Here is a 27,781-nt window from a genome sequence, read left to right on the forward strand (position 1 = left end):
GGAGAACTATAGCCCTTCTCCTTGTTCAATGATGTCTCAAGGACTTCACAAAGGAGTCCTTCTCCTTTGTGAAGGAGATTTTTGTATTTTAAAGCTAGAACCATGGGAATTCCCTGGCGGTCCAGCAGTTAGGACACCATGCTTCCACTGCAGGGGGCCCGGGTGATGCCTGGTTGGGAAACTAGGGCCCCGCCGTGCGGTTCGACCAAAAAAAAAAAAAAAAAAAGCTAGAACCTAAGCCATAGAGCTCTCCACACAGTGTGTAGCAACACAAGCCGGTCTCCAGGCCAGGGCTGGGAGCCAGCCTTGCTGACTTCTTCACCTGGAGCCAAGGAGAAGACTAACGCAGGACCAACTCAGCTCCCAAGGGCCTGCCGGAACTTTCTGGAGTCTCCTGTGGCCTTTGGGGGCTGGGGCTGTAGAGGTGAGGGGACCTGGGGGGATGGATTCAGAAGGGCTGCCAAGAGAAGGCAGGCCCAAGGGAGCCACCGGCTCAGGACCCCCTGAGGGATGGGAAGGACTGGGGGGGGCGGGGGGGCAGTGGGATGAGTAGAGTTGAGGCCTCACTGAATGACCACAGCATGAGAAAGAAGAGCCTCTGTGGATTTCTGGGCCTGCAGTTTTATGTCAGAGAGGCTATCACATGTTCCAGGCCCGGGGCCTCCGTGGGGTCCAGGTCATCAACATGCGTAGCTGCCCTGCTGCTCAGTAACGTGGATTTGGCCGACTGTAGCCCCTGCCCTTAGGGAACCATCCTCCCAGGACCTGGGACTGGATACACGGGAGAGAAGAGAAGCCTCTTCTCTATTCCCAGAGGAACTTAGCTGTGCTTTGAGGAGTAAGAGAATGCAGCGTTACTAAGCCTTCTTCCCTGCGTGAGAGCAGAGCTCCCTCAAGCTCCTCTAGGGCTACACTCCTGACCTCTCTTGCCCCAGTACCAAGCAAGATGACTAGCCCTGCTCCATGAATGCATGTGAAACTGAGAGATATCCTTCCCGTACAACCGTGGCTGGCTACCCCCTCCCTCCCTGAATGTCTCTCTCCTCTTTCAGGGCCCTGGAAGATCATGAAGGAGCAAATATTTCCCCAAGTGCATAGACTTTTCTCTAGAGGTCAGACAATGGCTCCAAGGCTTAGCAATAATTAAGCTTCTATAAAGGGTTTTTAAAAACGACCCCCCCGCAATTCCCTCAAGTCTGCAAATAAATTCTTATTTTGGGGGGTCAGATGTATCTCTCAAACCAAAAACCATCACCTATTCAGAGGATGTTTTCCAGGAGGGGTTTCTCCCCAAAGGCTGACTGAATGGTGAGTCAGGTCCTTCTTCATTTCCACATCAGTTGTTAGATCTGTGAAGAACGATCCACAGACACCTGATCTTGGGACGCCAGGGACCGCAGGGAGATATGATCTGCCATCTTCCCGCAGTGGGCGTGGCCACAGCGGATGAAGAACAGACGTTGGAGTGGCCTGATGCTGGTAATTAGATGTGGAGGATCTTCCAACTCTACGGAAGTAGTAAGTCCTGGCAAATAGTTTAGAAGGATGAAAGCAGGAAGGGGGTGCTGCCAGGAAATATTTGAGAACAAAGTTAAATACATACGATTTTATTCCAAAGCAATTTTATATAACCATTAAGGAAAGTAGTAAACTTACTGGACAAGCAGGTGGTGGACAGTACCTGGACACATATTCATAAGATAAGTACTCACTCTACTGGCTCCTCCTAACTTTTAAAGATAACCTTTTTAGCTCTTGATTCCAAGGTCGTAAGCAGGTGTCATCCCATCTGGGCGAATACCTGAACTAAGATGGCTGCTGAGTGTAGCCAGAACCTCACGGGCTAAGGAACATCAGGCTGGATGTCAAGGCTGCAGTGTGTGGCCTGCACAAATTTATATGATCCTGAACTATGTCAGGGTCAGTGATACGGCAGCTACGAGTGCCTTGAAAAGTTAGCAATAGTCTCCAGTATGTTCTGTGCCAGCAGTGACACACTACCTTTGGCTCACCCAAACACAAGGCATTAAAGGTCCCCTGCTATGTGTAGTCTGCCTGGGCTTTTCATTATTGCTTGTGGTGTAGTTTGGTGGGAAGAGTATACTCATTTAACTCACAATTAGTTCAGATCTCTTCCTCCTTTATACATCAGCCTCTAAAATATGTGGCAAAGGAAAGCAGGGAAAGATCTAACAGGCTCATCTTAGACCACAGATATCGCCGAAGAAAATATTTAAATGGCACCCCTCTCTGCTCAGATGTGAGTCCTTCCTGTTCTGTAATAGGCACCAACGATGTGCAGAGGCAACATTTTGAGGGATGTCAAAGATACCTTATGGTGTCATTTCTGTAAATGAAAGTAGGCTGGATTAATATCACCTAGACTATGTTAAATGATTACCGTGGTGTCCAAACTACTAATTCCAAATTTGAAAGAGTAAGTCAGTAAACTGGAAAATGAACATCACTGGGGACCAAATACTAACAAAACTCAGTAATATTCTATTAAGTAATCATTACTCTAAACCCAGTTTTTCTGCCCTTGGGCCAAACCCAGATCCCAGTTCATACTCAGCCATAAATTTAAATGCAGATGAAAGATCTATCATTAATCTCATTCTCCATTTTTCTTAATTTTTCTAATAATAGATTATAAAATAACTGGTATAGATTTAAAGAATACTTTTCTTAAGATGCAGACGAGAGATGAATAAAAAAATTTTAACTCTAAGTCACGTTCATTAAGATATAACTCAAGGGCTTCCCTGGTGGCGCAGTGGTTGAGAGTCCGCCTGCCGATGCAGGAGACACGGGTTCGTGCCCCAGTCCGGGAAGATCCCACATGCCGCGGAGCGGCTGCATCCGTGAGCCATGGCCGCTGAGCCTGCGCGTCCGGAGCCTGTTGCTCCGCAACGGGAGAGGCCACAACAGTGAGAGTCCCGCGTACCGCAAAAAAAAAAAAAAGATATAACTCAAATGTTTCAGGTGAATAGTGAAAAAGTTTATTTATGACAGATTTCAAAATTCGGAAGAGAAGACAAAGAATGCACAAAAGCATCACGAAACTGTTACATAATATAAAACACAAGAACTGAGCTATTTCAGGAACCATAGCTCAGTATCATCTATGTATCTCAGCAACACATTCAGTGCCACAGGGTGGTAAAAATATGGTGTTTTAAAGGAAAAACCACTCAGCAGGACATAACAAATAACAATTTCGGTAAGAGCTCTTAGAAATCATAGGAGATGCTGACAGCATTCCTCATGATAGGGTACATGTAAAACAAGTTGACCTCAATAAACGATCGCTTGGGATACTTTGATTTTAAAGAAAAGACTGTGACACTGTTTCCCTTCCAGACCCCTTTTTGTAACGTCAGCATCAGTGCACGATACAGAACGATAAGGAAAGAATGCCATTGTGGTTGCCAGTTGCTTAAATATTTACCAAGAAAGCGTGATCATCTTTCAATCAACTGATAGATCTCAGTGCATGGCACCAAAGCAGGCCTTTCAGAAACATAAGCTAAACGGCATAAAGTAGTTTAGGAAAATCCTTACCCAAAGTCTGGCTTCCTTATAATCCATCACTTTAATTACAAAGCAGCTTTCTTCTGGGGATTTCAAAACACTTCTCATTATTAAGGGAAATGGGTGCACCAGATCCATGGGTTACTGGATCGCTTTCTCCAGACTCTACTTGCTCTTGAACATGGCTAAATGGAAATAATTCAACTTGATTAAATAAAAACAAATCCATTTATGGGACAATAATCTCAGAAAGGGCTGCTAGTGTTTTTAATACAGAATTTCTTAGTAAAATGTACTGCTTAGGATATGAGAGAAGGAATTAGGATAATGTTTTCCAGATGATTCTTGCCTGAACCTGAAAACCAACAATAACAGTCACTTACAGGTAACATTACAGATGAGGCATTTCAAACCTGAGTGAGAGAAAGAGTTCAGGAAGAGAGCTCCTTTACATGACGGTGAGTTAAGGGCTCTTCTGTAATCCCATATACTATAATATTTCAAACCAAAACTTAACAATTGTTCATGACCCTATATCAGAACATTTAGAAAATACATTTTGTCCCCTGGAAATCATTTCACATATATTATTTTATCCCTAGATAAGTCAAAACTCTCTGCTTAAAATGACAGAAAACTGTGGAATTTAATTTTGAAAAAGTCTGTATCTCTAGACTTCTGGGGCACCTTTTCCTTATCTCTTAAGAGTGAAGAACAGCCATGAAATGAACTCTGGTCCACATGCCTGGGGGACTAAAAGACATCAGATCATGAGTTCAAACCAGTGACTGGGACTACAAATAATTTCAAAGCCAGAGTCTTGTGCCTTTGGACTTAGTTTTTGAGGGACTGACTGTAAATGAACCCCACTATCAAGGCTTTAGGCAATTAATTGGGTTTTCCCAGGTTGGTGATAAGACTTTTAAATAGGAGGAGTTTTGTTTGGCCTTCTTGGTTCCAGCAGGGACATGCAACACCCCAGAGGGAGCGGTGATTTCTGAAATCTGGCCACGCAATACTTAGCAAAGGTTCTCTCACCCTTTGGGTCCCAAATCCTACCCTAACCTCACTACCTAAATAACTGGGTAGATGTCAAAGGAATGCCCACAGGTGCTGGACTGGTTGGACAGAGAAAGGGGCAACACTGACCATAACCAGGTACCAAGAGAGCCAAAGCAGCTCTTGCCGGGGTGTCTCCACCCATTCCCAGAAAAGAGACCACCAGGAACCAACTCCCAGAAGGTTCTCCTTTGCAGAAAGCCAGAGTCACTGCCCACAGAAGACTGGTTCCTTCAGTGGGCTCTGAAGCCAGACTCTGAGAACCTGCAGAGCTCACGCTCACTCTGAGATTCCACTCACAGCCGGTGACAGAATCTACTTCCCGTAGATGGAGGCCTTGCTCTGTTTCTTAGCCAACTCAATTAATTTGTCGTCCTCATCAGCATAGCATTATCACATCCTCTGCACTCACCTGGTAAAGTTAATAAGCGTTCCAACCACACAGTCATACACGAGTTACCCAGCTACCCCAATGTGGGACTATAAGTCATAATCCCTCCTCAGCCCTACTTCCAACCTAGGTTGATCGCCTTTATCTACTCATGTTATTATTTAATTCTGATTAACCGGTAAACTGAGGCCTTGGATACCATGCTGCCAGTGCTAAACAATACTATAAATGAGAGAAGTGGAGGGGGGCCTCGTCCCTCTCTTCACCTCTCAGCTGTGTGGAAATGAAGGCCTAGGGACAGGATCCCATGTGCATGAAAATTGGGACTTTGGCCATAGGAATATTCATCATCTACTGGATTGCTGGAGAGCACCCAACTTGTGACTGGCTTTAGACACCTGTTCCCTATTGACTCCCCGAAGAATCAGGCATCATGGCTCCGTGGGCACAATCAAATACGATGAATACAATGACTTGCTCTCTAAGGAGCATAAATCCCTTAACAAGCTACCCCTCACAACAACAAAAAATGAAATCACCTTCCTTCAGACAGAAACTCACTTTCCCTTTTCAACCACTGAGATTCTACATGGATGGTGCTCTTTCCTTTTCTAGCAAATTCAGGTTTCTAAAAGGTCTACACTTTTGGCCAGGTGGAGAGACTAGTTAAAGTGGTTGATTTGGACCTTTTAGACCCGGGAGAAATTCTAAATGGAAGCTCTAAAAGGAAGGACAAACTGTGTCTGTTTGGTTGGTCCCATTGCCTGCTGTGTGTATGACTGTCCCACACAGATTAAAGAAGATGGCGATTCCTACACCTCACAGGGAAGTCAGCCTACAGATGGCAGAGCTTGTTCACAAACACACTCTTGTGGCTTGAGGCTCTTCTGGGATGTTGGTCAAAATTAACCTGTGTCATCCCTTTTTAGCCATAGTCAAAACCAACTGAGGCTCCAGTGACACAGCTGGAACTCCTCCTAGCCACTTTCTAAACTCACCATCTTTTTTCATGGCACTGGACTCACAAGTCTCAGAGAATATAGAGATGAAATCAATCTTCAGGTCAGGATTACACTTAGCAGAGGAGACCTACTGAAAAATATTTCTAAAGTCGATCCTGTTGGAAAAGACAGGTAGGTTTGGGATTTCTCCAACAAGCACAGTGAGAACCAGTGAGGCTTCTGGCTTAAAGAACAATTCCAACGGATGAAATGCAAACTAAAGAACTACACAAAATCAGGATATGCGCAGAATTCTGGGATACATTTGATAGCTTTTCTCTCTTCCTCTCATTGTTTTCATTCCTTACTATCAATATAAAAAGTCAGTTCACAAGCTGCATGAACTGTTTCACTCTTGCCCCTTCCTCTAAAACAATAGCCTTTTGTGTAAATATTAGGGTCACTCAGCTCTGTACCTTAGAACCTTATACTTTGGGGTTAAAAGGCAACCTTTTGCAGAAAAGCAGTCTTAAAATAAATACAAAAATACAGACTTTAGCGTTTGGGCTTCACCTAATTCTTTCAAAGAGGGACTGGATAGGGCTCATCAAAAACATGCAAACATGTATTTTCTCTAAATGATGTTTTACAACAATATCTAAACCCAGTGATCAAGATAAGACAGTGAGCTTTCAGGTTTAACTCTTCCATATACATATTATAAGGGATAATATATACTTTTTAAAAGTCTAAGGTTTTCTTTCCTAAATAACAGATAAAAATATTTTTAAAGTGCATGAATCAATTAAGAAAAAAATAACTAAGAATGGCCTAATTTCAAGTTGCTACCTACTTCCCTTTTAAAGCTACATATTATCTGAGGATTGAGTTTTAATTTCAGAGTCCTGAGGATGTGTTGGAAAGCAACAGAGACTAGAATAAAGTCCTTCCAGAGCAGTTTCACAATTACCTTCACTCTGACATGCCAGGTAGAGAAGAAAACATTAGAAATTATAGCCTGAGGGAGAGAGGAAATACAGCATGAGTTTTGAAAGATGGAGACCAAGAAACATTTTTATGAGGACCACCTCCCCAGGTAACTGGCATTGAATGAAATAATTTTGCTAATAAACCAGGAGCTCTCTGACATAGGAGAGCTTATGTCTGTGCAGGGAACATACTCTATTGAATACCTGTCAAAAGGAACAGAATGGCAGAATCATCTTTGTTTAAAAATTAGCAGTTTATAATTTTAACATCTATGTGCTGGATATACATAAGGGTGCTTACTATATACTTCTTTTAAAATTTTTTTTAAACATTCTTTTTTTAAAAAAAATTTATCTTATTTATTTTTGGCTGTGTTGTGTCTTCATTGTTGTGCGCGGGCTTTCTCTAGTTGCAGAGAGTGGGGGCTACTCTTTGTTGCGGTGCGTGGGCTTCTCATTGCGGTGGCTTCTCTTGTTGCGGAGCATGGTCTCTAGGCACGCAGGCTTCAGTAGTTGTGGCTCGCAGGCTCTAGAGCGCAGGCTCAGCAGTTGTGGCGCACGGGCTTAGTTGCTCCACGGCATGTGGGATCTTCCCGGACCAGGGTTCGAACCTGTGTCTCCTGCATTGGCAGGCGGATTCTTTTTTTGTTTTTTTTTTGCAGTACGCGGGCCTCTCACTGTTGTGGCCTCTCCCGTTGCGGAGCACAGGCTCCGGACGCGCAGGCTCAGCGGCCATGGCTCACGGGCCCAGCTGCTCCGCGGCATGTGGGATCTTCTTGGACCGGGGCACGACCCGTGTCCCCTGCCTCAGCAGGCGGACTCTCAACCACTGCACCACCAGGGAAGCCCGGCAGGCGGATTCTTAACCACTGCGCCACCAGGGAAGCCCTCTTTTAAATTTTGTTTGCTGAAAATTTTTTAAAGTAAAATGTTGGGAAAAATTAATACTCTAAACTTTCTAAAAGCCCCGTCTCTCAACAAAGTAGCAAAACTAAACAAACTGAAGAAACTTAAGAACTCAGCCACTCTGTGGAGAGACTTCCAGGCTCTCTCCTACTGTGAAGTACCTTCTTTCCATTGTATGTTAATACTTATTTATCCTCTAAAGAAGACGGTGAAGGTGAAAGCAATGATTTTCATTAGATTGTTTGGTTCTGTAAACTCAGATAGGGAGAGACTAAGGAAGTGACTACCTCTTAGGGTCTGGTGGACTATGAAATTCTCAGTAATTACCTGTGTTTGTTAAGTAATATTTTGTCCCTAAAGTTCACTAACTTCAGATACTTAATATAGGATAGTGAATTAATTGGATGGTGAATTAATTTACCTATTTTTTGTGAATGGATCAAAGAAGCACTGACTTGTTAATGACACACCAGTACAGAATGAAATGTAACAATGTCCAGGACTTCAAAAGGGACCAGACAATGAGAGGCACACAGAGGCGATGGGAACAAGTCCCTCAGGCTTCCTTGATGCAACAGAACTAGGATTCCAAAGAAAGTAAGTACAGGCTTTGATGGCAAAAATAAACAACAATAAATGTTATCCCAGGGAGCTTCCAATGGCCTGACAGCTCCATTTTAAGAGAATGTCAGAAGTCAATAATAAACAGGAAAAATAAGCCAGGCTTTAGCTGACTGGAGAACAGCTCAGTAGAAAATTATTTTATAAAGATTCTACTCAATTAGCTAAGGCGTGATTCAACTTCAGTGATGAAAAGAGCAGTCATACAGTTACCAGATGGGATGACGCAGAGCAAGTTTGCTTTCACTGCCCAAATAGGCAGTCACTAAAATAATTTCTAACTTCTTACAAGGTATATAAATTTGGGCCAGTATAATCCTCTATAAAATGCACTCAAATATAAAATAATGGAGGTATGAGGCCGCTCAGAGGAGGCGGATGCTATGGTGGTCCACAGCATCCTCTCCTACTTGGGGCTTTGCCCCCAGAGGAACAGAAGGTGCGGCTGTATCACCCTTTGTTCATAACGTAGGTGCCACTACAGACCTATTGTGAGAAGCCCTGTTCTTTGAGTTTCTGCTTCTGTGCAGAGGGAAAACTTGGTGTGAGGCACCCACACAAGGAATGAATGAGCTAAAGGAAACATCGTGAAGAAGCTGACTCCTCAGAGCAGGCAAAGGACTTTGAAGTCCTAGAATCACAGGCTGCCTCTGGTTGGCTAGTCAAGTCCTCTGCACAATCTGGGGCAAATGGGCAGATTCCCTCACAATCTAGAATTCCTAACAGGGAGCGCTGGGGTAAGCTGGCGTAATCCATCCATCTGAGAAGGGGCAGACTCCTCCCAAAGCATTACAGGACTGACCTGCAGGAGTGGAACATTATCCCTTCCCCACTTCTCCTGAAATCGCCAGCTTTAACTCCACAGAAGAGGTGCCCTCAATGGCTCAGAGCAGATGGAAGCCTTCTGAGAAACAGACGGAAACTGTCTCAAAGGCAAAATGAAATGTGCTTTAAAAATAAATAAAGTAATAAATAAATCTAATTATTCCTCAAAATCCTAAGGCAGTAACAGGCTTGACACAAGGGATAAGAAAGAAGGAGGTACAGATAATCGCAGTGGTCCCTTCTCTGCCCCCTCCTCCGCTGGGGCCCTGGGCACCCCCCTGCTCTGGTGACAGTGGCTGCAGCACCCTGGGCCTCAGGGCCCACAGGGTGGAAAATGCAGTCGCCAGGGACTAAAGAACAAATACACCAGCAGCAACAGTGAAGTTTCATTATCACCTTTCCTGAGAGACTTTGAACACCAAAAGTTTTGAGCCCTCAACGCAAGAAACCTAAATCCAGAAACTCTGGAAATATGACTGGTTCCAAAGCAAAATTTCTAAATAACACTCCTAAAGACCAAAAAAAAAAACAGTCGTGGGAAATCTGGAGTGTTGTTTTATTTGTTTTTTTAACATCCTCTCTCAGACTGTACCCCTCCTTCTTCGATTATACAAAAAAAAATAATTTAGTAATACTTGACTTTCAAAAATGTGGGTTCTGACATCAATCCAGTACCTAATTTCTACCCTTTCGCCTTCGACCACCAGTGCATCTTGAAATAGGAAGTGAAAAACTGGAGGCAGTTTTTCTTCCCAGAAGACCTTAGACTACAGTGATCATCATTTTGGATTGCATGGAAGTTCTTGCTGTAATGGCAAAGACACAGACTTAGAAAAGGGAAAAGAGGAGAGAAAGAGGTGGAGTGAAACCACTAGGACTAATAACACCCCTCCAGAGGCAGTGAGGGCTCCCAGCCTGTGCTAGAGACCACAAAGAAACAGCAGGTGGGAATATGGCAGTGGTGAGAGGCTGGACAGAGCTTTCTCCATCCAGGAAACTGGGCTCCTTCATGGACAATGTGCTTTGCTCTCTTCCAGCCCTTTCAAAAAGTGAAGAGAGTGGGTGCCACTAAACACATCTGCAATAAAAGCTCTGGAAGAGAAGAGAACAGCAACTGAAATAATACACCTTGTACCAAAACAAAACTATATTTAAAACGCAACACCCAACTTCCTTTCAGGCTTTTGCCTGATGGTTTCCTCCACAGAGAGATTTTGCTGGAGTCTAAAGCCAGAAGAGCGTGAGTCAGGGACCACGGAACAGGGGCACTATACCACCATCTGCAGAAGCCTGGGCAGGGGAAAAGCTACATGGGGTCAACAGTCAGGCACGCCAGCCAGGGCGTGAGGGTCGGGAGCTCTTGCCTATCCAAAACAAGAGGCCCCAGCTGGCAGCCTGCTCCAGCCAGCAAACACCGCCTGCCCCCTGTCCCAGCGGGCCTTCAGCTGGTGTAGTAGATGTGGAAGTAGAGAGTCTTGTTGCGCAGCAGGGAGTAGGAGTTGTCGAACTTGAGCAGGTAGATGCCCTCGCCAGGGTAGTCGTGGCTGCCGGCCTGCACGTCTCGGTGGCTGTCCCGCCGGTACACGGGCATGACCTCCCCATAGCGGCCCCGCAGGGAGCTCCTGGAGCCTCGCTCCACGTCTCCAGCTGGGACAGGGTCTGCATGAGCAAAAGGCAGAGTGCCTGGATATGAGTTCAGAGACCAAATACGCCTACCTGAGGGTGAAAAGATGGACCAGGTAACCCAGTGGCTTTCACCCAGGGGAGATACTGTTGCCCTCCTGTGGGCATCTGGAAATGTCTGGTGGCCTTCGGGCCATCAGAGTGACCAGTGGGTGATACGGGCATTTAGTGCTCAAGGGTCCAGGAGTGCTAAATATAGGGATAGTACCTTCTCAACAAAGCAGTGTCTCACCCCAAATGCCAATAGTATCTGCACTGAGAAACAGTGATTTAGCCTTATAGAGCCTTCCTAGCTCCAAGAGTATCTGGAAATTTCCAAGGGGGAGAAAAAGATACTTAGAAGGGAAAATTCTGACATCTTTTCATCCAACAGGTAAAAGAACTAGCTAAAGGAGGTAGGAAATGTGGAAAAGTGCTGAAATGCTGAAAGTGCTATATGGAGTGACCCCGAACTCCTACTGGTCCCCCGGAAGGGCAGCAAATAAGATCTGAGGTTCTCCTCCTTCCTGAACACATGCAGATTTCCCTGCAGACTTGCTTTTCCATGAAGAAGCAAGTTAAGGGAATGACTTAATGACTTAATCTTTCCCGTAAGATTATACGGGAAAATAAAGGAATAAGGCTAATGCTTAGAACCTACTCTTACACTACAAAACAAACAAACAGAAAAAAGCGGCTTCAGGGCCATGTGAGCAGGCGCCGCAAGTAACAGCTGGAACAGAGCACAGAGACTATTTTTAAAACTGCTCTTGTCAACCAGCTGTGACAGTTTGGAGGGCGGAGAGAATGGGTACATTTAGCAAATTGTAATCACTCAGTTTGGTTCCAGACCAAGAATAAATGTAAATATCCCACAAGTAAGAGAGAAACATAAAATAATCTCAGATTTATACATGTGATCTGAAAAACACTGCCCATACATACACCAGCACGGATCCACCCCTTTTCCTGCCCCCAACCTATCCCTGTCCCCAAGGAGATCTTGGGGGACATGGCTAGGTACTGATTAAAAAGAAAAGAAGCTTTCCACTAAGGCATCAAAACCACCCCACCAGAATGTTCTTTGAGGGTCTGACTTTGACCTGCATCACTCAACTTAGCTTGCCATGCTGAAAGGGATTCTTCACCTGCATTCTCAGGAAGAGGACGACTGGTACAACACAGGAAGTGATCGCTGCAAATTAGGTTGAGACAGAAAAGGAAACTGCAGATTATGTTAAAATTAAATTTACCTTCAATCTCCTCCTCTTCCTCCTCATCTTCATCCTCATCCTCACTGGAATCACTGACCTGCACCGTTATGTCAGTGCTGGTTACAGGGGTCCAGTCAAAGTAAACTCCAAAGCCAATGTCGTAGTCATCGGTCGCAAACTCCCAGCAGACACGCTTCCCCTCTGGGTGGGTAGGTACCCGGATGGTCACCACCTCACCCCGCTTCACCACCAGACGGCTGTTCTTCTCTTTGCCCAGCTTGCTTTTGAATTCCTTCATCTTGGCAAAGGTCCAGATGCACGGAGGTGCTATCAGAGGCGGGGAGACTGAAAGGACAGGCAGCTCACCACCGAGAAAGAGACCCGGAGGAAATGCTGCCACACCCGGCATTTTGCTTAGGGAGGTTGCCATAGTCGAAGACATTCTTCCTACTGGCTTCCCTGACTTCTTTTCACAAGGAAGGAGAGAGCACTGCCCTGAGGTGTGTCAGCTACTCAGCTTAAGAAATAGGTCTCTTTACGTACCATATATATACCTGGTACTCTATCCAGAATGTAATATTCAGATACTAGCTGTTTTTCCTCTTTTGTAATATAATCACCTATGTAATCCTATGCTTTCTCCTTCCTTTCTTTCTTTCCTTCCATCTGTCTGCCTGCCTTTCTTTAAGTACCCACTGGGAACCAAAAAAAAAACAAAAAACACCTTCCACACCCCCAAAGGTCTCACCTCTCCTGTGGTCCCCCAGAAGGTCTGCAGATTCCAAATCAGCTGAAAGAATATCTACAGCTCCTGTGTGCTCAGACTGGATCATAACGATGTCCCCAGACCTTGGCAGACCATGGTACTTGGCCATCTGCACAAGAGAACTCTGGTTACAGGACATATATAAAGGCAGATTCCAATTAGCCTCTTTCCACCTGAAGGCTGCCTCCCCTGCCCTATTACCTCCACTCTCCCAACTCACAGTCTGAGTGCTAGTCAACATTCCTGCTCTCTCCTCCAGCCACAGGTTGCTAATAAATTCTACCCACTTTTTTTAATGCCATCAACATGTTCCCTAGTTTAAAGCTTCTTTCTTGTTCTCTCCTGCTTTTTGCAACTTTCCCACTTCAGACCCTTCATAAAATCCTTGCCCAAGATCACCCTCAAAATTTGCTACTGACTTTTCCATCGACAGCATTTCTGGGCGCAGCGTTTCTGGGCCATGCCTGCACAGTCTCTCCCTTCGGCTCCTCTCAGGACAGCTCTTGGATCTGGGCTTTAGCTCAACCTTCACTCGGCCACACATCCTCCTGCTACAATTTCCATCCACAGGTTACTTCCAGGTCACTGTCAATCAGTTCACCAAAGTACTGCAGAGAGAGAATCTGGCTCCTACTCTCTGGCTGTCTCTGTCTCTCTCTCTCACCCATGGCACACCTTGGATGTCTCACCCTATAGGTTGTCTCATTCACTAACAATGTTGTATAAATAATCACAATCTCACCTTAGACCAGCCCCAGGATTTGCATTTAAACAGTATATTTGCTGCCTGACATCTAACTTGCATGTAAGTGCAAATATCACTCGATACTCACAAAGCCCTCACTGACCCATGGCAGGAGCCTGAAGTCTCTCCCTAGTGGGTTTCACTTCAAACCACTCAGATTACCATTCCCCTATTTCATGCTATTATGACTTAATTTCCTGCCCCTTCTCCAAGCAGTTGACAAGCAACTCAAGAAGAAATGTATGCCTACTGCCAACACGGAAGAGCACATCAGTGAGACAGCAGTCCAGTTAAGGAATCAGACTTATATTTGCAATAAATGAATGAATGAATAAATGAATGCTGTAACCCTCCCAGACTATTTTCTCATAATATCTGTTTCTGAAGAGTTAAGTTCTTCAGCTCTTATTTCCAATGTTAAATGAGGTAAATCAGACTTTGACTAACTTGCTCGAATGAGTCCTTCCTCTTACAGAAGGTTAAACAAAAGATTTAGTTTGCAACTTATTAGTTGCATAGACTTGGTAAAGTCACTAACAGCTCTGAGCCTCAGTTTCCTCATCTTTAAATTGGGGACATAATGGTACCTATCTCACAGGGTTGTTCTCAGGAGTACATGACATATTATGGATAAAAATGCTTTGTAAACTCTAAAGCATCATACAAATGTAACTATAATGTTCGGCATTGTCTTTACTGACACCATTTGTTATTCTAATATATATGTTAATAATGGTATGAACAACCCATCCCTCCATGGCAGGGAGACCACTACTACTGGTACCATTTCTATGGAATCTTTACCATAAATACCGAGTAGATCTACCACAAGAAAACTGAGACCAACACATAATCCAATGGTTGAAGTTTCCTCACATCAAGTGGATTTTAGACAACATGGGAACATTCATTATAACACTTCATTATTTGAATAGATGCTTACTGGGTCCTAGTACAGTGATGGGCCCTGGGGAGGATACACATGATCATTCCCCAAATAATTAAACCTGAGATGACAGTGCTTTCTAATTCCAACCCACCCAAATGCATCTGAATTCTGTTGTCACAAACTAGTGCTTTTCAGAGAGAGAGTAAGAATGTGCGCCCTACCTTGCTGAGGACCTGGGCCTGGTCTGCAGACAGCAATTCCTGTTCCACCGAGGCCTGTGCCTCCATGGCACTGGCTGCCTTCTGCTGATCTTCTGTGGCATCCTCCCTCACCGGAGATACCATCTGTGGCCTCCCAGAGAAAGAGAGCATGTCAGTTCAAGGACTCTTTTTTTTTTTCCCTGGCCACACCGTGCGGCTTGTGAGATCTTAGTTCCCTTGTGGGATCTTAGTTCCCCAACCAGGGACTGAACCCGGGCCCTGGGCAGTGACAGCGTGGAGTCCTAACCACTGGACCGCCAGGGAATTCCCCTCAAGCACTCTTTTCAAAGGCACAATGGTCCTGGAGAAACTCAGAAAGAAAAACAACCTTCAAAGGGTACCCCCAACCCCTGTTTCCTCTGGCATTTGGGCCCACCGTCATTTCAGCTGACCACTGCCCAGGGCTGAAATGGCCTACAATGAAGCAGTGACAGCATGTGAGGGCTCAGGACTGACAACACCACATCCCAGGCTCCGAGAACCACGGTAAACACACAGCTCAGTCATCTGAGATAGACCGCAGGTCTGGTTTTTATTCCTCAGTCTGGGACCGATGCCATTTGCTCTGCACAGAATTTCAACAAAAGAAGAGTTAGAATCCCAGGTCTGTTCCACACATAAAGCTGCTGTTAGAAGCAAAGGGAGGAGGCCTCGCCTAAGCCAGAAGCTGATCACAAAACAAAGGAAGTACAGACTGATTAGCAAGGCAACCCTCTCCACCTTATCCCAGGAGCATTCAGCGTTTCCATTCACACCCTATCACTGATATCCATAGCACACCCAGTTCACTTTTTTAAGCATGTTAATCTACTATCCCAATAACTTAAAACACAACTATTGGGACTTCCCTGGTGGCGCAGTGGTTAAGAATCCACCTGCCAATGCAGGGGACACGGGTTCAAGCCCTGGTCCGGGAAGATCCCACATGCCATGGAGCAACTAAGCCCATGCGCCACAACTATTGATCCCACGTGCCACCAACTACTAAAGCCCGCGCACCTACCCGTTCGCCGCAGCTAGAGAAAGCCCGCATGCAGCAACAAAGACCCAACGCAGCCAAAAATAAAATTAAAAAAAAGAAAACCACTATTCCAATAGCTGATTTTAAAGAAGCAAGGGAATAATTTATGCTCTCTTCCATTTCTTCTGGCTTTGGAGAGACCAGAAAGTGAGTTAAGAGCCGGGGCTGTAGCACAATACCCCAGGCTTCTTGGAAGTCTGTTGCCAACAAAAGGTGGCGTGGAGTCTTTAGACAAGCAGTTATCAAAGTATGGTCCAGGGACCCCTGGCGTCCTTAAGGCTCTTTCAGGGGAGTCTGTGAAGTCAAAACCTTTTCATAATAATCCTAAAATATTATTTGCCTTTTTTCATTTTCATCTTCTCAAGAGTTTACAGTGGAGTTTTCCAGAGACTACATGACATATGATATCACAACAGAACGAATGCAGAAGCAGATCTGAGAATCCAACTGTCTTTTGTTAAGACACACATTAAAGAGATTTACAACATCCCTCTTCTCACTAAATTATTTTTTCTTTGGAAAACAATTGTTTTTCATTAAAGACATGTTATTTATATTAACATGTAATGAGTTCCTTATTATTTTAAATGAATAACTATTTTTTAATTTTCTAGTTTTAATTACTAGTAAACATTGTAAGATATAATTCACATAAACAAAAATTCTTTAAGGTCCTCAATAAATTTAAGAGTGTAAAGTTTTGAGAACTGTTGCTTTAGGGTATCGTCCATTTCCTCAGACAGGCTGAGCAAACAACTGGGAAACAGCACTACGAACTGCACGGGGAAACAGAGGGCTTATTTTGGAGTTCATTAGTTTCTTTCTTTCTTTCTTTTTTAACATAAACAAGAAAGATCACTCCTAGTTTATAAATTACCTCTTCTTCAGATAAAACAGAGCCATCTTTTGGAATATCTAAGTCACTCCAATTGACCTCAGAACAAACAAGAGGTAGTTACTATGAACATCAGAGCTGTGGTTGATTATTCTGTGTGAACTGTAAATTGGTCTAGGCTGTGAGCCTATTTTATTCTCTTAAATCCAGAAATTAGAGCCCATTTTGGTTCCTTGGCACTACTTATTATGTCTCCTCCTCTATTAGGAGGTGAGCTTGATGGCAGGGACTGGGTCTCACTCCCTCTAGACTAACAGCTTCCATGGCCAAGCTTGTCGCATGGAACCCTGAGGCCCTTTGCACTCTGACCTCATCTCCTAGAATGACCTCCTCTTGCCTTGCCCAGTCCACGCCAGTCACAATGGCCTGTTGAATCTCTGAGAGTCCTCGAGCACCTCAAGCACTCCCCCACTGAGGGTCTGGGGGCCTGCTATGGCCTCAGCCTAGAATACTCTTCCCCCAGTTACTCAGGGCTTCCTTCCATCCTTCAGGTTTCTGCTCAGCCATCACTTTGGGAGAGGCTTCCCCTCCCTGGCTCATCACTCTTTACACCCGTACCCTGTTCATTTTTCTTCACTGCACTGATGACTGCCTGACATATTATGCACCATATTTTGTTGACTGCGAGATGCATATTTGTTTTCAGATTTTAATACAACTGAAATACAGGATGTCCTAAAAACTGCCGTGGGCCTGGAGTGACACGGAATCCCTCCTCAGGGGATTTGCATTTGCTTCTGCCAGGGCTTGGGAATGCTACCAACTGAGGTGACTTGAATTATGTTCTGTTTAAGAGTTTTGTTTGGACCACACTGGCAGAGTGAATTTACACAACAGACTTGTGGCTCATATTCTCAGGGGAGGTATTTTTCCCCCCTTACACAGCGCCAAGGTTGAGACATTCAAGTTGCCCTGCTCTCCTTTTCTGTGTGGAGCAATCTCTTTCCTCGTTTCTCTTTTCACTGAAGGTGCAGGCTTTTGCGGGAGGTCTCTTATTAGCCTATCTTGGGCATTCTTTCCTTTCTTGGTGGTATATAAAATAACAGTACATCTTATAGTTGATGACAACTTAGATTCTATGAAATACGATGTATACTTTTTTTCCATCTACCTCCCCCACTAGAATATAAGCTACATGAGGCCCGGGATGTGGACTGTCTGTTCATTTGTGGTGTCTTCAGTGCCTAGAACACTGCCAGGTAATAGCAGGCTCTCAATAAATATCTGTTGAATGAATAAATGAATAAGTTAACTTTTGTTTGGGAACAAAAGAGGACTATTCGGAATGTGAGAACACAATAGTTAATCTGACCAGCAGCCTGACCTTACTGTATATGGCAGCTAAAATGTAGTTTCTTCTTTGCCTTTGTGCATGCTACTTTGCACAAATATGGTTCTGCTTATTTAAAAAATATTTTAAACAGGACACGCATAAATTTAATATTCACATTAGCATTTTATGCTCTGAAGAATTAGTGAAAGGTACTTTGGGAAAGATAAATTGCAAATCACTTGATGCAGATGATAAACCATGTAAAGGAAAAACTCTCACTGTAAGCCTTCTGGTTTATGCTAACCCAGAGCAGGGAGGCCATCCCAAAGGGAGGGAGAGATTGGCCAGCCAGCCTCACTAGAAAAGATCAAGAGTCATGCCGTTTCCATTTCTAAAATATACAAAACACAAACACCAGACTTCAGGCGTCATGCATGCTGGATTATTTTTCTTCACGCATCAGATTTTAGAAACAAAACTTGAAATTTTTATCTCCTTTTTTCTAAGAATAGTCTATATTCTTCACTCAAAAAATTTATTTACTCTTAGTATGAAAACATCAGCTCTGTACCAAAAGCCATCTCCCAAGGATCCTTCAAATCAGCATGTGCAGGGACTTCCCTGGTGGTCCAGTGGTTAAGACTCTGCGCTTCCACTGCAGGGGGCAGGGGTTCGATCCCTGGTCAGGGAACTAAGATCCCGCATGCCACGGGCCATGGCCACAAAACAAACAAGAATCAACACGTGCAGAAAAAGCGTGGTGGTAGGAAAACGGAAGGACAGAAGGACACTCTTCTCACAGGATTTGATGAGAACATGAATTATCTCAAATAATCAATGCCTGGAGGAGGCTATGTCTTCTAAAAGTATCCTTATATGTAATAACCTAGTAGCTCTAAGCATAGAACTCAAAACCCTTCTGTTGCTACTTATGAGAAATAAGCTGTAGAGTAAACAAAACTAAAGCTGTGTGAACTTGGGAAAATTATTAAATTCACTGTTTCATTTTCCTCATCTTAAAAAAAATACTTTATTCGGTTTGTTACGAGGATTAACTGAGATAATACATTTTAACACCTAGTACAGTATTGAACGAACAGAAATATTTGATAAAAAGTAACTATTTTATTATCATTATTACAAAGAGGCATTCAATAAAGGGTGGCTATTATATTATTATCACAAACTGTATTAAAATTATATTAATTATTATTATTTTCCATTGTCTGAATTCTGGGGGAAAAAGTTTTATTTCATATACAAAGGTAAGAAGAGAGAATTTCTACTTAAGAAATAACATTTTAAATATATCATGGGACTTCCCTGGTGGTCCACTGGTTAAGACTCCACGCTTCCACATCAGAGGGCACAGGTTCGATCCCTAGTCAGGGAATTAAGATACTGCATGCCGTGTGGCATCGCCAAAAGAAAAAGAAATCTTAACATACCCCCACCCCCAGCAATCAACTTTGGGTGGGGCATGGAGACCACAGGTTCTACTGGACGGTACTGCACCATGAGCTGATCAGTTGGACTATAATATTCACTAGCTCAGCATTCTCCAAAATAAGTTTTTCATTAATTATTCCATTAATGTTTTGTGGCTTCCACTTATTCTAGGGCACAGTACTACTATTCCCTTTCTGCTATATACTCTGATATCAGTGATGGCAGGAGGATGAGATGGGTGGAGAGGGAAATTAAGAATGACAACCTGAAGATCATCATCGTGGCTGCAACACTGTGTTTGTGTGTGTGTGCATTTTATGGGTAAAAACCAAACACATGTTCTCTTGAAAGTCCATCTGTGGACACTCTTTTTCTTTCTTTTTTTTTTTCCTGGGCTGCATCGGGTCTTCGCTGCCGTGCGCTGGCTTTCTCTAGTCGCGGCAAGCAGGGGCCACTCTTCGTTGCGGTGCACGGGCTTCTCATCGCGGTGGCTTCTCTTGTTGCAGAGCACAGGCTCTAGGCGCGTGGGCTTCAGTAGTTACAGCATGCGGACTCAGTAGGTGCAGCACACGGGCCCTAGAGTGTATGGCCTTCAGTTGTGGTGTGTGTGCGGGCTCAGTAGCTGTGGCACACGGGCTTAGTTGCTCCACGGCATGTGCGATCTTCCCGGACCAGGGATCGAACCCATGTCCCCTGCATTGGCAGGCAGATTCTTAACCACTGTGCCACCAGGGAAGTCCCTGGGATCCATTTCTAATGTTTTAACATTTTAACCTGGTCTTCAAGAGGAGATAAATGAAGACACTACACTATTTGTTACAGTTCTATTCTCTGAGAGTTAAAGAAAATTTTATAACCTGAAATAGACCTGCATTCCCGCTAAACACACTTAAGGATTGATTAATTAATGACAAAACACTCCATACTCTTCACTTCATCTTGTCTTCCCCCTTAAAGTCACTGTTTACTTCTTTCATCAATTACTATCTCAGAAGATAAAACTCCGAGAAGCATTATATCCCAAGTAGTTGCTGTCCCTACCTGTAGGATGAGGAATGGGGTTCCGGATCAGAGGCAGAAGCTGCTAGAGAGGTGACCTTGGTGACTTCTAGATCTTCATTCTCTAGAAAATCATGGGAAGAAAAATTCAATACCAGAGAAGGAACACAATCATAATTATCTTGTATCTTTTTAAAAAATCTGGCAGTTTCAACCAACTTTCTCTTTCTAAAAATAATCTAGGCACAAACTTTATACTCTGGGAGCCCCAGTACATAAATTATTCAAGTCATCACGTCCAAGTATTCTCAGACCATTATAACCTACTCATAAAAAAAATGTCATTTTCCAAAACAAGTCCCCACAGAATTCATCCTAATTCAAGGATCACATTTCACAGAAAGCAAATGGTTAAACTAGGCAGAACGTAAAGGACAGAATGGAATGTAGAATGAAATGAACTGGAATTCAGTGCCAAAGTAGAGAGTGCCACCTCTACATTCGATCAGCTCACATCACTGTATCCAGGGTCAGGTAAAGGATTTTTGTAATTTCATTCATTTACTCACTCACTCATTCACCAATGACTTACTGAATAACTGCTCAGCATCGTCAAGGAATATACAGGTGAAATGTACAATGAAGACCAGTTTCCCAGGCTCACAACAAGCCTGTGACTGGTATTATCATTGCCATTTTGCAGGTAAGGAAACTAAGGCATAGAGATAGGATGCACATCCAGGCAATTATGCTCTTAACCATTAGGTGTTACTAAGTTTCATGGTGTATTCATGTAGCCTTTCCTGTGAGCACTCAGAAAAGCATATGGTTTAGTGTGTTTAGATAACCCCTGGTGAACCTCCTCTAGTTAAGACAGCAAAAAAACTGAAGCCCAAAGTTCACTTCTCAATATAAAATATAACTTACTGATGTAAACCTCAAACACTGAAAATTTCAGAATTTGGTAGCAACATAAAAGTATAAAAGGTAAATATTTGTGATTCAACTTTAGTCTCATTTTTTTTTGTATGTGAATAGGATCTATTTTCTTTTTGTCAACTCACATTCTCATAGGTAGAAAGACCTTACAGCTTATGCTACCTGATTTTCCTCTTGTGAGATAATAGAAAATACATATATTAGTTTCTGCCCCCAGTTCCTGGCACAGAACTAAAACCTTTATAATTCCCTAAGTGATTAGAGCACTATGAGTACCTTTTGTTCTAATATTTGGTCTTTGATTTGGTTCCTGCCACAGAGTTCCTTAATTCCATGGAATTTCCTGGGTGATAACAATGTCTCTTGTTCTAATGAGGTACCTCTTGGGCCCCTACATGGGGGCTGGTAAAGAAAGAGACAAAGCCATGATTAGAAGCTTGGGATTTTCAACCCCACCATCCTTTCTCCAGAGAGGGGAGAAGGGCTGGAAATGGAGTTAATGATTGATCACACCTACATGATGAAGCCTTCATAAAAATCCCAAAAGTACTGGATTTGGAGAGCGGCCAGCTCAGTGAACACATCTCTATAGCAGGAGGGTGACCCACCCCAACTCTGTGGGGACAGAAGCTCCTTCACTTGGGACCCTCCCAGACCTCGCCCTCTGTATCTGACTGTTCATCTGTAACCCTACCATATCTTTTAATAAACTGGTAAACGTAAGTGTTTCCTTGAGTCCTCTGAGCTGTTCTGGCATTTAATCAAACCCAAGGGGGAGGAAGTCATGGGAACTACCAATTTGTAGTCAAGTCTGACAGAAGTTGTGGGTAACCTGGGCAACTACTACTGGCAATTGGCATCTGAAGTGGGATGGGAGCAATCTTGTAGGATTGAGCCCTTAACCAGTGGGATCTGACACTGTCTCCAGGTAGATGGTGTTTAGAATTGAGTTAAATTGTAGGACACCCAGCTGGTGTTGCAGAGTTGCTTGGTGTGGGGAAAAAACTCCACACATCTGGTGTCAGAAGTGTTGAGAATGTGGCTGTGTGACAGAGTAAAGGAGAAACACAGGAGGACTGAGGTTTTCTTTACACCTCTCAACAAAGGAACTGAGTCTAAGACAAAAGTCAGACGTTCCCCAGGGTCCCCTAGTCTGTGAAGAGGCCCTTTTCACCAAGAGATAATGAGAATAAAAAGTTCTTCCCTATGTTGACCTAAGTAAAATTCGCTTCCTAATAAATTCTGCTCTTCGATCAATACTCCCCACAATATCCTTTCAAATATTTACAGCCTGCTATCACATTTCCTGCAAGTTCCTTCCCAGGCCGACCATCTCCAGTTCTCTCCATCATCTCTTTGTTCCATTTCAAGAAAAGAGCTAAAATGGACAACTTTTTCAGATGAGTCCTAAACCATGCAGAGTACATGGAGACAATCATCTCTTAATAAGGACACAGTATTTCTTGACGTAAGACATTAACTGGGCACTAGATTTTTTTAACTGCAAACTTACCCCATTGGCCTAAATAAGTCAATCAAGATCTCCAAGGGCTTATAAAAATAAACTTATTCCAAGCTCAGTCTCTCCTATGCTCTATTTTTGAAACAGATTTTTGGAACATAACTGACTTCTTAACTTAAACGCAGGACTTCATGTATCCGTATTACTGATTTTAAATTAGGTTTTTGAAATGACACAAGTACATGCTTTGCGCATTGTAGAACAAATTAAATACAGATAAGAAAACATTCCTTATTTACCCTTCCAGACTTTAATATACAAATAATCCATTATTCAGTGTAGAAAAATCAGGAAATACAGACAAGAAATAAACAAAACAACCAAACACAATCCCACTAGCCCAAAATAACCACTGTTAACATTTTGGTGCATATCCTCTCAGAAATATATTTATACATATACATACACATATATGTGCATATTTATATGTATTACACATACAGATAAATGTATACGTATAGACATCTATATATTTATATATTTTCCCCCCCATCCCCAGCAATCAACTTTGGGTGGGGCATGGAGACCACAGTTTCTACTGGACAATACTGTACAATGAGTTGATCAGTTGGACTATAATACCTACTAGCTCAGGTATGAATACAGCTTTTCATTAATTATTCCATTAATGTTTCATAGTTTCTACTCATTCTAAGGCTCAGTACAAATATAAATGTATATATAATATTTATATATGTATTATATAAATATTTATATAAAAATTCTATTTATATACCTATATTTCCGAAAGGACATGTACCTAATATTACTGAACATTATTCATGAAAATTTTTCAGGGTCAATAAAAATGGGACTAGGGCTTCCCTGCTGGCGCAGTGGTTGAGAGTCCGCCTGCCGATGCAGGGGACGCGGGTTCGTGCCCCGGTCTGGGAAGATCCCACATGCCGCGGAGCGGCTGGGCCCGTGAGCCATGGCCGCTAAGCCTGCGCGTCCGGAGCCTGTGCTCCGCAACGGGAGAGGCCACAGCAGTGAGAGAACCGCGTACTGGAAAAAAAAAAAAAAAGGGACTAAAAAAATAATTTAAAATGGCAGCATATTACCCCATAGGCTGTACCATAATTTCTTTAACCAATCCCCAAGCCCCTATTGTTAGAGCTAGACTCTGTTTCAAATCTTTCCCTGTTATAGACAATTATGTTATATTAGAGATGTCTACAATCCTCTCTTAAGAACTTTGCCTGTCCACAGCCTTGAAGGGGCAGTCCTGTGACCAGGGAACACTATGTTGGCTATTGGTTTTGGGTGAACATCTGCCCCACAGTTTCCAATTCTCTTCCCCCGAGTCTGGGGTTGGTACCAGAGCCCAAAACAAACTGTGAAGAGCCTCAGTCGGGTCAGGGACTGAGGCTACCTTTTGGAAGAAGCCTTTGCATGCCATGCAAAAGCAGATGACTAAGCAGAGGAGACAACTGTCAGAGACAGAAAATAATGCATTCAAGCAAAAAGAAACAAGGCGTGGTGGGGTCCAGGCAGCTGGTGTCAGGTGAACCCGGATTAGGGACAACCAAAGGAAGCTGCACCTTGGCCTCCTCTGAGCCAAAAGCTGAGCCCTGGATTGTCATTTTATTATTTATAGGAGTTCTGGATACAAATTTTTGTCAATTGTATGTTATAAATACCTGCTTCCACTCTGTGATTTACCTTTTCACTCTTCTAATGGCGTCTGTCCTTTGATGAACCAAAGTTCTTAATTTTAATGTAGTCAAAATTTATCAGTCTTTTCCTTTATTAGTCTTTGTGTGTCCTGTTTAAGATGTCTTTCCCTACACTGAGATCAAGAAAATATTCTCCTTTATTATTATTGTCTAGGAGCTTATTGTATTTTTTTTCACATTTTGATCTACAGTCCAACTAGAGTTGATTTTTTGTGTTTATGGTGTGTGAGATAAGGATCAAGGTTTTTTTTCTTTTCCTTCTTTCTCTTAGGATATTCAATTTTACCAGCAATATTTACCATTCTTGCCCCACTACTCTAAAGTACAATCTTTGTTGCAAATGAAAGATTTTGTTTCTAGGCTCTTATTTCTATTCCTAGGGCTTAACTGGGCTATTCTGTAAAAGCCTTAAAATAAGTCTTGATTGTAAATCAACTATAATTCAATAAAACTTTTTTTAAAAAGTCTCGATACCTGATAGACCAAATCTTCCCATCTTGGTGTTCTTACTTGAGTGTCTTTGGTATTGGCCTTTCATTTCTCTATATATTTTAGAACCAGCTTGTCAAACTCCACCCAAAAGGCCCACCAAAACCTTCTAGGAAATTTATTGGGATTGTATTTTATCTATAAATCAAGTTGGGGAGAACTGACATCTTTACAATACTGAGTCTTCCAAACTAAGAATATGGTAGACCCTTCCATTTACTTATTCTTTAATTTCTCTCAATAATAATGTATTATAATCTTCTGCATAAAGTTTTTGCATATATTTTGTGAGATTTGTTTCTAGGTATTTGAAGTTTCTTTATTCTATAGTAAATTACATATATATATATATACACATATATATTTAACTTCTTTGCTAGTATACATGAATGCAATGGAATTTTGCATATTGACCTATATCCAACAATCTGGACAAATTTATTAATTTCAATAAATTATCTATAGATTCTTTTGGATTTCCATGTACACAATCATCATCTGCAAGTAACAGACTGAATAGGATTCCTTTATAATCCTCATATATTTTATTTTTCTTGCCTGACTGTTCTAGCTAGAATATCCAGTAAAATGATGAAAAGCAAGTGGTGAGAGTGGACAACCTTGTCCTATTCCTAATCTCAAAAGGAAAACTTTCAAATTTCCCCATTAAATTTGATGCTGCTTGTAGGGACTTTGTAGATATGCTTTATCCAATTAAGAAAGTTTCCTTTTATTCCTCGTTTGCTAAGTTTTGAATCATAAGTAGAGGCTGAATTTTACCACTTTTTTCTGCTTCTACTAGACTGATAATTTTTATCCTCTACTGTATTAAAATGGTGATTATACAGCTGACTTTTTTTAAAAAAATGTTAAAGCAACTTTTCATTCCTAGAAAAACCCAACTTGGTCATATATATTGCTGGATTCAGTCTGTTAATCTTTTGCTAATGACTTTTTGCATCTATGTTAATGAGGGAGATTAAACTGCAATTTTCTTTTCATCTGGGATCATTTTGATTCTGCCTAAAGAATTCAGTTACCTGTAGGTGATAAATCCTGTTTTTGATTGCCTGAAAATATCTTTATTTCACCTTCATTCTTGAAGACTATTTTCACTGAAAAAAATTCTATATTGGTAGTTATTTTCTTTCAGTATTCTAAAGATAATCTAGCTTTCACTGCTCTGTGCATAAGTCAGCTTTCAGTCTAATTACTATTCCTTTGAAGGCAAACTGTAATTTTTTTCTGGCTACTTTTAATATTTTGTCTTTGCTTTGGTTTTATAGAGTTTTAATTTAATGTGTACCTACTGTGGCTTATATACCCCTACCTGGGGTGTACAGGGCTTTGTGAATCTGTAGATTCCATTAGTTTTGGAAAATTCATAGCTATTATCTCATCAAACATTGCTTCTGTCCATTCTTGCTCTCCTTACCTTCTAGGACTCCAATTATACAAATGTTAGACCTTTTTACCATATCCTCTATGTCTCATCTCTTTCCTGAATTTTCCATTGTTGTATTTTTACATATTTTCTTTAGACCTTTCTTCCAGTCCACTGTTCTCTCTTCAGGTCTAATAACTTGTTGTTAAACCTATCAACAGAATTCTTCATTTTCATCTGTATTTTTCAGTTACAGAATTGCTATTTGGTTCTATTTTTATAAATTTCAATTCTCTGCCAAATTTCTCAACTTTCTCTTTTACCTCCTGAACATAATAAATATAATTTTTAATTGAAGTATAGTTGACTTACAATATAATTATTTTTAAGTCTGTATCTGGTAACTCCAAAATCTGATGCTCCTATGGATCCATTTTTACTGTCATTTCTTTTGATTTTTGTTCATATTGTGTCTTTTCATGCATTTGGTCATTTTTGATACATGCCAGAAATTGTTCCAGTAAAACTGTTTGTCAAAATAATTTGAAGACTACAGTGACCCTTCAGAAAAGATTTGCCTTTGCTTCTTCCACATACCTGGGGGCACTAGCACCCTGGGGTTAACTTAATCCAATTTCATGCACTCAGATGTTTCTGAAGCTGAGCTGTAGTCTTTGCAATGGCCTGCTTCTAACTTACCCTTACTTCTAGAACATGGCCTTTCATGGTCCTAACCCAGAGAAAAGGGGGTTAACCAGGGTTCCCCCTACTTGATTAACCCCTGTTGCTTTAGTTCAGAGAAGCACTTCCACAGTCTTGCCATTAAGCCTCCCCACTTAGGAGTTCAGCATATCCTCTCAGAGGAGAAAGGAACCCCAAATTGGACTCTCATCCTTGGACCTCTATCTTTTTTTTTTTTTTTTTTGCAGTACGCGGGCCTCTCACTGTTGTGGCCTCTCCCGTTGCAGAGCACAGGCTCTGTATGCGCAGGCTCAGCGGCCATGGCTCACGGGCCCAGCCGCTCCACCGCATGTGGAATCTTCCCGGACCGGGGCACGAACCCGTGTCCCCTGCATCGGCAGGCGGACTCTCAACCACTGCGCCACCAGGGAAGCCCTGGACCTCTATCTTTATACTTCTGCCCTCACATGGATCATAGCCTAATAATTATTCATTATCTGACTAGCTGACTAGCTTTCCAGGATCTTCAAGCAGATGTTTATATTTTGACAATTATTTCCTAATTGTCCCCAGTGGGAGAAATAATCCCAATTACCTAGTCTAACATTACACAAAACAGAAACCTGCATTGCCTCTACCCTTTTCAGTTTT

At 42.4% G+C, this 27,781-nt stretch overlaps 1 protein-coding gene across 6 annotated transcripts in view; it reads right to left on the reverse strand.

Annotated features, from left to right (window-relative positions):
• Positions 1 to 1,255: 1,255 nt before the first annotated feature.
• Positions 1,256 to 27,781, reverse strand: part of TMED8 (transmembrane p24 trafficking protein family member 8) — a 33,061-nt gene continuing 6,535 nt past the window's right edge. For 3 of the 6 annotated variants that reach the window (XM_060295110.2, XM_030831882.3, XM_030831883.3), the window contains exons 2-6: positions 20,482 to 20,563; positions 14,764 to 14,893; positions 12,891 to 13,017; positions 12,182 to 12,487; positions 1,272 to 10,925 (exon numbers count right to left, since the gene is read on the reverse strand). In XM_060295110.2, coding sequence (XP_060151093.1) covers positions 10,708 to 10,925; positions 12,182 to 12,487; positions 12,891 to 13,017; positions 14,764 to 14,886 — 774 coding nt within the window. In that variant the 5' untranslated portion in view covers positions 14,887 to 14,893; positions 20,482 to 20,563 and the 3' untranslated portion in view covers positions 1,272 to 10,707. Of the gene's footprint in view, positions 10,926 to 12,181; positions 12,488 to 12,890; positions 13,018 to 14,763; positions 14,894 to 20,481; positions 20,564 to 21,654; positions 21,675 to 27,781 lie in introns of those variants that run through there. The other 3 variants (XM_060295113.2, XM_030831887.2, XM_060295112.2) reach the window with 2 other exon arrangements.

This window comes from Globicephala melas, chromosome 2 (genome assembly GCF_963455315.2).
Source record: "Globicephala melas chromosome 2, mGloMel1.2, whole genome shotgun sequence".
NCBI classification, from domain to species: domain Eukaryota; kingdom Metazoa; phylum Chordata; class Mammalia; order Artiodactyla; family Delphinidae; genus Globicephala; species Globicephala melas.